At 43.3% G+C, this 12,008-nt stretch overlaps 2 protein-coding genes across 4 annotated transcripts in view; both read left to right on the top strand.

Annotated features, from left to right (window-relative positions):
- LOC120052984 (oocyte zinc finger protein XlCOF7.1-like) overlaps positions 1-12,008 on the top strand; it is a 164,375-nt gene that overhangs the window by 15,878 nt on the left and 136,489 nt on the right. The window lies entirely within an intron of this gene.
- On the top strand, positions 87-7,956 carry LOC120052967 (zinc finger protein with KRAB and SCAN domains 3-like). Of its 3 annotated transcripts, XM_039000216.1 has the most exons (5): positions 88-791; positions 4,570-4,700; positions 4,890-5,063; positions 7,468-7,597; positions 7,907-7,956. In XM_039000216.1, the coding sequence occupies exons 1-4, from the start codon at positions 542-544 to the stop codon at positions 7,594-7,596; spliced, it is 684 nt and encodes a 227-aa protein (XP_038856144.1). In that variant the 5' UTR covers positions 88-541; the 3' UTR covers position 7,597; positions 7,907-7,956. The 3 variants fall into 3 exon arrangements, with proteins under 3 accessions (XP_038856142.1, XP_038856144.1, XP_038856143.1); XM_039000214.1 differs by lacking the exons at positions 7,468-7,597; positions 7,907-7,956 and having other exon boundaries at positions 87-791; positions 4,890-6,844; XM_039000215.1 differs by lacking the exons at positions 88-791; positions 7,468-7,597; positions 7,907-7,956 and having other exon boundaries at positions 4,615-4,700; positions 4,897-6,844.

A 12,008-nucleotide genomic window follows, 5' to 3' on the forward strand; every position in this document is an offset into this window, starting at 1 on the left:
AGTGTGCCCCTGGTGATGCGAGGGGCTAACCGCACCACCCTCTAGAGAGCCTTGCGGTTGCGGACAGTGCAATTGCCATACCAGGCGGAGATAGAACTTGACAGGATGCTCTCAATGGTGCATCTTAGGGGCCAGCCTCATGAGGTTGAAGAGGTGCAACACCACACTGTGTGTGGATTGACCATTTCAGGTTGTCAGTGATCTGCATGCCGAAGAACATGAAGTATTTTTTTTTATGGGTCTATTTGTGTTTTTGTATTATGTAGTTCCCCCCCTTTTCTAAAATATCTATTTTTTATATGGTTTACCACCCTGTGCAGTAGGTGGCGGTATGCACCTCTAACAATTGTTTACAAACCGCCGTAATACCAAAGAAGAGAACAGTGACCGAGAACATTATCCACGTCACCTTTTTGTGTTATTATTTAGACGGTTATTAACACCATTTAACTGCACAGCATCACATACTTACCCCATAATTCGCGTTGGAGACAGGACTTGGTTGATATGTTATCTAGGTAACGCTAGATAGCTGCTAACAATGGCTAACGGTATGGTTTTTCACACTCAAATAGCCTCCATTATGGAGGTGCTAGCAAATGCAGCCGTGGCAGAGATCTGTAAACTCGTAGATGACGACTATGCAGTGCTTCGTTTGGAAGTAACTCAAAGCCAGAAAGAAAACAGGACATTGCGGAGGAAACTACAGCTATTGGAACTGAAGGTGGCACGGGAGCGCGTCCTTCCAAGTAATGTCAAGATCCTCGACCGATACAGAGGAATTGCAAGAGGTACATTTTGCAGGAAGCTGAGGCTGCTGGGCCTATCGACCCCTTCCCGTCTGCGCATGTGTGAAATCAGATGTGTTAACCAGAATTGGGTCTTGGTCCATTTTTGGATAGTATGCTATAATTCCACTGATTTATTTAGCTATTTTGCAAAGGCACTATCATATTCTAACCAGCTTATTTATTTGCTGCATTTAATATTATTTACTAATTGAAAACAATATGACGCATGGAACATAACCAATCGATCTATAAATTGTACATCAAGAAGTTATGCTTAGTGTTTCATCCTTGCCAATTCCAGACAGTGAGTACGTTGACATGCACAGTAATAATTCGATATTAAACTGATTATGGCAGTAGGCCGATTATGCAATAATCATGTAAACACACTATCTTAATCAGCATAATGTCCAAATCGAATTAATCGTACGGCAATTAAAATAACCTGGTTTTCTGAGCAATCTTTAATATTATTAGAGCATAATAACACCTTAATCTGCGTTTCAGCTGTGTATTTGATCTGCCATGTGCTAGCACCAGCCGAGAGAGCCTCCCTCTTTTGCGCAAGTGAAGTGAAGCCTGACCGACAGCATAATTGCATCAATTTGCTTAAGTCTGCTGTCAAACATTTTCATTATGCAATCCAACATTTTTTCCTGGATATGTGTGCAACAAAAGTTCAACATTCACCTTTTCCTACTAGTTCTGTCAAGTCTATGCATACAATATGATGCATATGTTGAAGATATCCAATGTGTGCGTGCACCACACAGAACACTCTGCAACAGCAATGCTGTGAGGCAAACGCTGCGTTCCAATGGGAGTGAATGTACTTCTGTTGTCCCAAAACGCAATGACAATGTTGGTGTAATGGAGGCGTGAGTTATGAACAACTGAATGTAGTTTTCATGTTACAAACTTTACATGTCCGAACTCAATCAAATATCCTTCTCAAAAAAAAACATGGTCCTGTGGTAGAACGTTTTATTTTGATTGGCAATTTTCTGCATTCATCGGGTAGCCTGATTTCAGATGTGTCCATATATAGAGGATTATTAGGGAAATCGTTGTTCTTGCAAAACATGTAAATGTTTAATCAAACTCTTATATTAATCTGTACTGTAGTCCAGAGAGGACGTCTAAATAAACAACAAAATGTGGAAAAAGTCAAGTGGTTGTGAATACTTTGAAGGCAGTGTAACTTGTCTAGTCTTGTTAGCTAGGTAGACAGCTTGTTATACAGTAACAGTCAAAAGTTTGGACACACATACTCATTCCTAATTTTCTTTATTTTTACTATTTTCTACATTGTAGAATAATAGTGAAGACATAAATTATGAAATAACACATGGAATCATGTAGTAACCAAAAAAAGTGTTAAACAAATCAAAATATATTTAATATGTGAGAATTCAAAGTAGCCACCCTTTGCCTTGATGACAGCTTTGCATAGTCTTGGCATTTTCTCAACCAGCTTCAACTGGAATGCTTTAACAACAGTCTTGAAGGAGTTCCTACATACGCTGAGCACTTGTTGGCTGCTTTTCCTTCCTTCTGCCGTCCTACTCATCCCAAACCATCTCAATTGGGTTGAGGTCGGGTGATCTGATGTAGCACTACATTACTCTCATTCTTGTTCAAATAGCACTTACACAGCCTGGAGGTGTGTTGGGCCATTGTCCTGTTGAAAAATAAATGATAGTCCCACTAAGCACAAACCAGATGGGATGGCATATTGCTGCAGAATGTTGTGGTAGCCATGCTGGATAAGTGTGCCTTGAATTCTAAATAAATCACTGACAGTGTCACCAGCAAAGCACCCACACACCACCTCCTCCATGCTTCATGGTGGGAACCACACATGCCGAGATCCGTTCACCTTCTCTGCGTCTCACAAAGACACAGCGGTTGGAACCAAAAATCTAAAATTTGGACTCATCAGACCAAAGGACAGATTTCCACCGGTCTAATGTTCATTGCTCGTGTTTCTTGGCCCTAGCAAGTCTCTTCTTATTATTGGTGTCCTTGAGTAGGGGTTTCTTTGCAGCAATTCACCCATGAAGGCCTGATCCACGAAGTCTCCTCTGAACAGTTGACGTTGAGATGTGTCTGTTACTTGAACTCTGAAGCATTTATTTGGGCTGCAATCTGAATTGCAGTTAACTCTAATGAATTTATCCTCTGCAGCAGAGGTAACTCTGGGTCTTCCTTTCCTTTGGCGGTCCTCATGAGAACCAGTTTTATGATGGCGCTTGATGGTTTTTGTGACTTCACTTGAAGAAAGTTCTTGACATTTTCCGGATTGACACACCTTCATGTCTTAAAGAAATGATGGGCTGTCGTTTCTCTTTGCTTATTTGAGCTGTTCTTGCCATAGTATGGACTTGGTCTTTTACCAAATAGGGCTATCTTCTGTAATACACCCCTACCGTGTCACTACACAACTGATTGTCTCAAATGCATTAAGAAGGAAAGAAATTCCACATATTAACTTTAAACAAGGCAACCTCTTAATTCAAATGCATTTCAGGTGACTACCTGGTTGAGATAATGCCAAGAGTGTGCAAAGCTGTTATCAAGGCAAATGGTGGCTCCTTTGAAGAATCTCAAATATAAAATATATTTTGATTTAACCCTTTTTTTGGTTACTACATAATTCCATACATGTTATTTCATAGTTGATGTCTTCACTATTATTCTACAATGTAGAAAATAGTACAAATAAAGAAAAACCCTGGAATGGGTAGGTGCATCAACTTTTGACTGGTACTGTATATGCTGGTTGTTTGCATGCATAACTGATGTTTATAATTGTAAGGGACACTTCCTGTTTTATGGATAATATTTACATTTACAGTGGGTGAGCGCCATTCCTGACAGGCTGATCAGATTCAATAGCAGTCTGAGGCAGATAAGTCAGGATTCTACCTTTGTAGGCAGTTTCATAGCTGATGCTTTTTGCAGGCAGACTAGCAGTCAGTGCATTATGAATATGATCAAGACTGGGTGGGCTCTATTCCTGGGGGCTGATCAGATTCATTAGCCGCCTCAGACGCTGATAAGACAGGATGCTGCCTAGTAGGCTGCCTGCAAGGAGCATTACATATGAAACCGCCTCCAAGGCAGCATTCTGACTTATCAGCCTCTGAGGCTGAAATTGAATCTGATCAGCCTGTCAGGAATGGAGCTCACCCACTGTAAACGTAAATATTATCCACAAAACATTATTCCGCTAATAATTATATTCATATCAGTTATGCAAGCTAACAACCAGAGTTGATAACAAGCTAGCTTGCTAACAAGACTACGTAGCTAACTAGCTAGCTCACAAGGCTAGAAAAGTTAGCTGCATTGTTCCTTGCATGCTATTGGCTGTGGTCTTGGGGGTGACATGCAGCCTGGGAGACCGTGTTGCCATTGTTCAGGGCTTAAATGCCCCGCATTGCGATCAATGCAACCACAGGGCTTCTTGATGAAGTGGTTATCGTGCATCTGAACAAATGAATGGATAATGTGTGGTACTTTTGATTATCTCGTGATCTCGACAAAATAACTTATGTCGTGATCAAGAGAAGTCGTGATCTTGAGGGAGCTATTTCATTTATTTATATGTCCTCTCTGGACTTCCGTAAATCTGACTATCCACAATAATCACATTATTGTATTATTGTGTGTATGTAACTGTACTCGGTGTCAAAACTGTCAATAGTGTACGATATAGCTTTGAGCATTGACAGTACCTAACTTAACCACCTCTTTCCCCCAATCACTCTCTCAGGTGAAGGACATCTCACTGGTGGCCACAGGATATTTGGGAAGCCAGCGGGACACAATACATGGAGACATGACCAACCAATCACTGTTGATGAGGGGAGTGGAACCTCAACCCAGCATGTTATCATGATAGAGGTCAATGTAAAAGTATTACATCAAAATTACAGTACATCAAATGTGGCCAGTTTATTTCAGAAAGGCTCCCCTCAGCTATTCACTTGCTTACATGTACATCCTCATTTATCTGCCATAGGGGAGCTTGTGAGACTACATTGTTATTCAATTAAACTCATGTACCGGTAATAACCACCTCTCTTGTGTCAGTCTGCAGATGCAGAGGCTGCAGGTCCTGGGGTTAAGCAGGAGAGGTCTGAAGGAGAGGGAGACCCAGGGCAAAGCAGAGATATCCAGCTTGGAGCAGCTGGAACGCCCCCTGTAGCCACGGAGAACCCCACCACTGCCCCAGCGCCCCCCAGGACCCGATGCAGCATCATGGAGGTCAGTGGCACGCCGAACGCCACCCTCAAGTCAGAGACAGACACAGAAACAGAAACTTTAACGGGGCTATTGCGACTGGACTGTCCTGCTCCTCGCTCAGAGAATTTACTTCATGGGAACCTAAGCCCGAGGACAGTTCTGTCCCATCGGGACTCAGGTGATGCGTTACAGACTGGCAATGATCCATCCTGTTCATATGCAGCAGAGACAGAGATGATACCTGCTGACATGCCTGTGGGCTTAGATACACAGACTAATCTAATGAGAGGAGACTGGAACCAGTACAGTAGTAGTGTATACTCTGAAGGGTCCCTAGATAAGAAAGGAGAGGGCCTGATCGTAGATGAGGTGACTGTGAAAGTGGAGGATGACGCTCCTCTGACATGGAATGAAGACCAGACTCATTTAGGAGGACACTCGCAGGGCAACACTAGTGACTTCTTAGACTACAGGGAAAGCTTAGAGACCAATCTAAATGTGTTCAGGGATCGTGACCCAGTATCCACGTTGATGGGACCTTCTGATTCACACGGCTGCGTCCTTTTTGATCAGGTGCTGAACTCAAATGACAGGACTAGGGCCCAGGCTCAGGGAGGGGGAGCAACATCGGACAATAGTAAAGAGAAACGGTTCCTCTGCATGTTCTGTAACAAAGGCTTCAGCTGCTCCCAGAAGGTGGAGATCCACCAGAGGGTCCACACAGGAGAGAAACCATACAGCTGTACCCAGTGTGATATGCGATTTGCTGAGGCTGGCAGCCTGAAGAGGCACCAGAGAGTCCACACAGGGGAGAAACCCTTCAGCTGTATCCAGTGTCATATGCGCTTTTCCCACTCGTCCAGTCTGAAGAGGCACCATAGGGTCCACAATCCTACAGCTGCCCCCAGTGTGAGAAGAGGTTCTCCCACCAGAACCAGGTGAAAATGCAGCTTAAGGTACACACGTGAGAAAGGCCGTTCGCCTGTACCCACTGCAGGAAGAGGTTTTCAGAGAGGAGCTACCTCAGGATACACCAGCAGAGTAACCATTCCACTCGATAGCTTCTGACGTTTAGCTCAAACCCTGTATTAAAGACAAAGCTTTATTTTTATTGTCAGCAGAAAAGACCCACAGATGCATTTGGAATTAAGAAATTAACAGATTTCAGTGTAAAATATTCCTGGGTAGAATATTTCATCCAGACATTGTGTGATATATAAGCCTAAAATGTCTGTTACATATTGTCTTTGTACTGTGTAGGCTATATGATGTTCACAAATGCCTATTTCATTACTTCCATCTACTTTCCCAAGATACTTTTAATGGTCAAATCTATGCGGTTTATCAAATTGATGGAGATTTTTTGTTTAGACATGTGTATGTGTGGTTTTCATATGGTGTATTTAACACTTGTTTATTTAATAAATACAAAATGGGCCTTTTCATTCTTAGACTTTCATTGAGACTCGATTTGGCCCTGTACTCCAGCACTTTGGATTTGAAAATGACAGAGGTTAATATGTAGACTGTCAGCTTTTATTTGAGCGTATGTATTTTCATCCATATAACCTTTTAGAAATTACAACACTTTTGGTACATAGTCCCCCCTTTTTAAAGGACCAAAAGTATCAGGTCAAATTCACATAAGTGTATTAAAGTAGTCAAAAGTTTAGTTTTTGGTCCCATATTCCTAGCACGCAATGATTACATCAAGCGTCTGACTCTAAAGAATTATTGGATGCATTTGCTGTTTGTTTTGGTTGAGTTTCAGATTATTTTATGCGTCTAACTTTAGCACTCATTATTCAAGATTCATTCAAGACTATCTGTAATTATGGTAGCATCCACATTAATGGAGAAGTGTTGAAACACAACCAAAACAAACAACAAATGCATCCAACAAGTTTGTAGAGTCACAAGCTGGATGTAGTCATTAGAGCACGATGAGCCAAGTAAAGGCCCCCTGGCCAAAACCTTCTCTAACCCGGACGACGCTGGGCCAATTGTCCGCCACCCTATAGGACTCCCGATCACGGCCGGTTGTGATACAGCCCGGGATCAAACCCGGGTCTGTAGTGACACCTCTAGCACTGCTCCACTCGGGAGGCCAAAATGGGACTTTTCATTTGAAGACTTTTAGACCCACATACTAACAAACACCTGCTGTACACGTCAAAATAGTTTAGTCAGGTTTGTCTGATGGTTACTTATCATAGCCGACTTATATTTACCCACAACGTTATATTTATGTCCACCATGATGGGTTTAAAAACGATGTCATTCTGTAACTACAGTGTAGGACTCAGACGTAGTGAGGATAGGTAAACACTCGATGTTGAACGAGTGATTATTATCTGTATGTATGTGTGTGTGTACGTACCTGAGGGAGTGTATGTCTGTAATCTGTATCACCTGTCTTTTCCAGGAGGAGGAGGGTCCAGAGGTGCTGCTGGTGAAGGAGGAGGTGTGTGAGGAGGGTCTGGGGAACCCTGAGGGGACCATGGTCATGGAGGACAACCAGACTACACCTCCTGAACCCACAGAGTGTCACTGAGGTGAGCCCATCCAGGTCTTGATTAATTTTGTCTTAAGTGTGGGTCCATGCCTTTTGAATGATAAAATCATTAAAGTGTCAAGTAATCAAATCAAATTGTATTTGTCACGCGCTTCGTAAACAACAGATGTAGACTAACAGTGAAATGCTTACTTACGGGTCCTTCCCAACAATGCAGAGAGAAAAATTACTAGCATGTTTGCATAATACTCAAAGCAATCCCTCATTGCCCAATCAGAAGATGCTCCATAGCAGGGTGCTCATATCAGATTTCTTGATCCAACATCCTCTCACTCTGTATCTCTTACAGTCAGTAGACATGGAGGATGGGAAGCCTGATCTGCTGCTATTCAAAGAGGAGACAATAGAAGATGGACCAGAGAGCATTGATCTGCTGAGTGGACTAAAGATTGGGGAGCAAGGTAAGGGAGAAATACATATAGCCTACATACAGTAATAGATCTTCAATGGGAGTAGTGATGCACTTGGTTATGTTTTTTTTGTTTATTTTCTAAATTCATAAAATGATATCAATATGTTAAAATATAAAAACACACATTATAATGTATGAACTTCACCAGGTAACTGATTTAAAACTTATTCCCTCTACAATGCCTGTAAAGTCTATTTTGTAACGGTGGTTGGCTGGAGGCTAACACAGGAGACTGGGCTGCCATCTTGGATTCCCAGACCCAAGAGCCCGGGGACAACCGAGCAGGTCAGGACCAGAGGCGGCATAGTGGAGGTCAATGGATGGGACATCATCCACAACTCTGGGTTGGGGAACAACACTGTAAACCAGAAACAGACAGTCGAACACAAAACAACAACTGAATTTAGTCTCCATGACAACAGACTGGCTGAGACCAGGGCACGGTGTAGATTTGGTCTGCGGGGACAGAGAGGTGTCCATATGCGGCTGGAGAGAACAGACTCGACTAGCGATGCTCCGTCCTGCTCCTATAGTTGTGATTCAAATAGGGGGTTAACCCGAGGCACCATCAGTCTAACAGGTGCTGCCTTCAGCCTGCCTTCTATAGGATCGATCAACTGGAACATGGACCCTGTGACAACACAGACAATCCCTGGCCTTCATCCTCCTCACACTCTCCTAATGTGCAACCAGACCTCAGACAATGCCAGTGCCTCAACACTAAATGTCTACACAAGCCCATTGACAAATGACAGTAGTAGTAATGCTATCAGCAGATCTGGTGGCAAAGAGAAGCGCTTCCTGTGTTCATTCTGTGGGAAGTCTTCAGTTTCCTCAAACGAGATGCACACTGGTACAGCCTGTAGAGTCCACACAGGGGACATATCCTGATGTTGCCCCAGTGTGAGAATAGTTTCTCCCACCATTACCAGCTGAAGATGCACCTGAAGGTCCACACGGGCGTGAGGCTGTTCGCCTGTATGCACTGTGGGAAGAGGTTTTCAGAGAGGAGCTACCTCAGGATACACCAGCAGAAAATGCACACGGCCCATGTATAGAGGATAGTAACATGTAATGTAGTACTAGTTAGTTTGCAGTTAATTCTGTTGGTTTTGGATGCAGTAGGGAACTGGATGAGATGAACTGAGGAAAGAATGAGTATGATGAGGCAGAGTAGATGATATAGTGATGGTTGTTGTGATTGTGTCTGTAAAAATGCTTCACTGATAAAGAGTGACAACTATGTCCCTTTAGGTTGATACTGGTGTTTTATAGTGAGGTAAGGATAGAGCCTTGATGCATGTTTACTTGACATGAAGATGTGTGTAATCGTGAACCTTTTCCAAATTATTCTCTAATTAATTTGATCAAAGCGAGGGTACCAGATTTACAGAAAAGGTAGCGTTACCATAGTGAGAAGTTATTCTACTTATATAGTTTTTTGCAATAAAAGTACTGTACTTCAAAGTTATGTGAGTGTATGACTATTTTGTTGAAATTAAATACAACATTTACTCTGCTGGTTGACTTGGTTATTTTTGTATCATTGCAGTGACTAAGTTTCCCTTATTTCAGTCGAAACATTATACTTAATTCTTGAATCAACACATATGGCTCTATATTGTACTTGAATCACAGTATTAGATGGGCTTGACTGTGGTTTACATTTCATAATGTAAAGTTTCTTATATAAACCTTTATGCTTTACTGTACAATGTGTGTTGCAGTCTGCATTCCAAGAAGACCTGCTAGTATCCAGTGTTACTGGTGGGAGAGACAGGACCTCTGAGTTGGCTGGTCACAAATCCTGGCCCCGGATCAGGACCCTGGATGAGAAGCCTTCGCTCTTCCTTCCCGAGTCAGAACCAGGACCCAACCACGAGGGCCAGAGACTCCACCACCACACAGAACACAACCAGTGGACAGGTGGATTGAACAACCTCAGTCCTGGTGGTCATCAGAGAGACCAAGGTTCCAGTCTGCAGCCCAGACCCTTCTCTTCACAGTCTCAGTGCATGGATGGAGCAGGGCCTAGGGCTGATAGATAGACCCTCCTGTTCCTATGATACAAACACCACAGTATCCATTATGAACAGAGCAGGGGTCACCCTGGGCTTCAGCCTTCAGAGGGAGTGGTGAGAGACCTTCCTGGTGGTAGTCTATCAGCAAGTATGTCTTCTCCTTTAGGGTCTCATCTAAAGCGTAGTGACTGGGTTCATAGAAGGGCCTGGACCTGGGTCTAGCCTTCCTCAGTTAATGATTACCTCAAACAGCATGTTAGTTGTACAGGGCTTAATGATGTTGATGGTAAAATCTGTAGCATGAAAACAGCTGTGTTAGCAGTGGGTTTATGTGACCATTACATTGGTGCATGCTCGCTAACACACTTATATACAGCAATCATATACCAAAACACAGCCCAGAAAGCCCCTCAATCCCTAACAGGTACCATATACCCACACATGTTTAAATCAGCAATGTACAGCAAACTTGTACACAGTGTAAAATAGAAAACAGTATTCAGAACGTGACCTACCCCTTGCATCACATTTTCATACTGGGGAGACCTGACGTTCGCGATCTCCCCCTATCTGCAAGCGGGGCCAATAACAACACGCCTTATTGTCATCGGAATTGAACCAACCAATAAGAATGCTTGAACATTAAATACACATTTCTTTAGAGGCAAGTGGAAACATAACCAACCCTGTTTCATTCTCCCCTGCTGCATTACACTTGCATACTCTAAAGAAACAAAGCGAGGTATCCAATACCTTGCAATATATATGTCACCAAATTTCCAGTGCAAAGACTATTCTCTCAAGAGAATTAGAGGAATTTAAAGACCCCGTAGGAAACCATGCCTGTTACATGTTCAGTACACTCAGTGACAATAAGAACCTCAGACAGAAAAATCTTGGCCTACTTGACCTCTGACCCATTACCTCCATGGGGCCTCTTGAAAGTAAAATAAATAAAGACCTGGAAATCTACAGGCCAACTTGGATTCTAATCCTACACCCACACAGGCATTCTAATGAACTCTATATGAAAACCCCTCTGTGTCTGCATAGTCTCTGAGTCTCACTGGGCGTTTCCTAACCCGACCAGCCCCTGACCTGACAGGCCTAACGGAGTTATCATTATGGTTAACCTGTTCAACTACAACCACCATTGGTGGGTCACTGTCCACAGTCGGTGGATAGTCAAGGTCAAGGGTTCTGTGACTGTTGCTGGAGCTTCTGCTACAAGCGGCATCTTCAGAATGCCTTTCTTCTTCAGAGGGTTCAGACATTTCTTCACCAAAGTTTATCTCTGACACGCTTGTGGCACCCTCAGAATGTGGTGAGTTCTGAGGGGCTCTCGCCAGTGGCCCATCTTCCAGCACATCTGAGGGCCCTGACTGTGTTTACTCAGAGGTCTGTTCTGATATCCGCACACTAGTCCTCTCACCAATGTCAATTTCTGGTATATTGTTCATGGATGAGTCCTCCATCTCCTCACTGTCTCCCTCCCATATTAGGTATCTCCAAGGCAGTGTCAGGGAGAGGCAAGAAGTTTACAGGCATTATCAGATTACAGTCCAGTCTGCTGCGAGTTTCCTATGTATTCCTCTTTTCTTCTGGCCTTTTCCATGGCGTGGTGCCTTCGTCCCAGTTGTCATCCCATCAGTGGCTTAGCGATGGTGGAGCACCCCTCAATGAACTGCTGGAAATAGACTGTCAGTCCGAGGAAGGACCGAATCTTCCCCTGGGAGGGCACGTCTGTGTTATCCTCCATGAGATCCTTCTCGGTCATCCCTGCAATAGCCTTCACTTTTTCTGGGTCTGGGCCACACCTCCTTCACTGATGACATGCCCCAAGAACCCCACTGACCTTTTCATGAAATGGCATTTCTTTGGTGCTAATTTCAGATTATGGGCTTTGAGACGCTCAAAAACTGTCTCCAAGTGTTACAATCCAAGTTCTTCAGTCGGAG

Source organism: Salvelinus namaycush, chromosome 8 (genome assembly GCF_016432855.1).
Source record: "Salvelinus namaycush isolate Seneca chromosome 8, SaNama_1.0, whole genome shotgun sequence".
Classification (NCBI taxonomy): domain Eukaryota; kingdom Metazoa; phylum Chordata; class Actinopteri; order Salmoniformes; family Salmonidae; genus Salvelinus; species Salvelinus namaycush.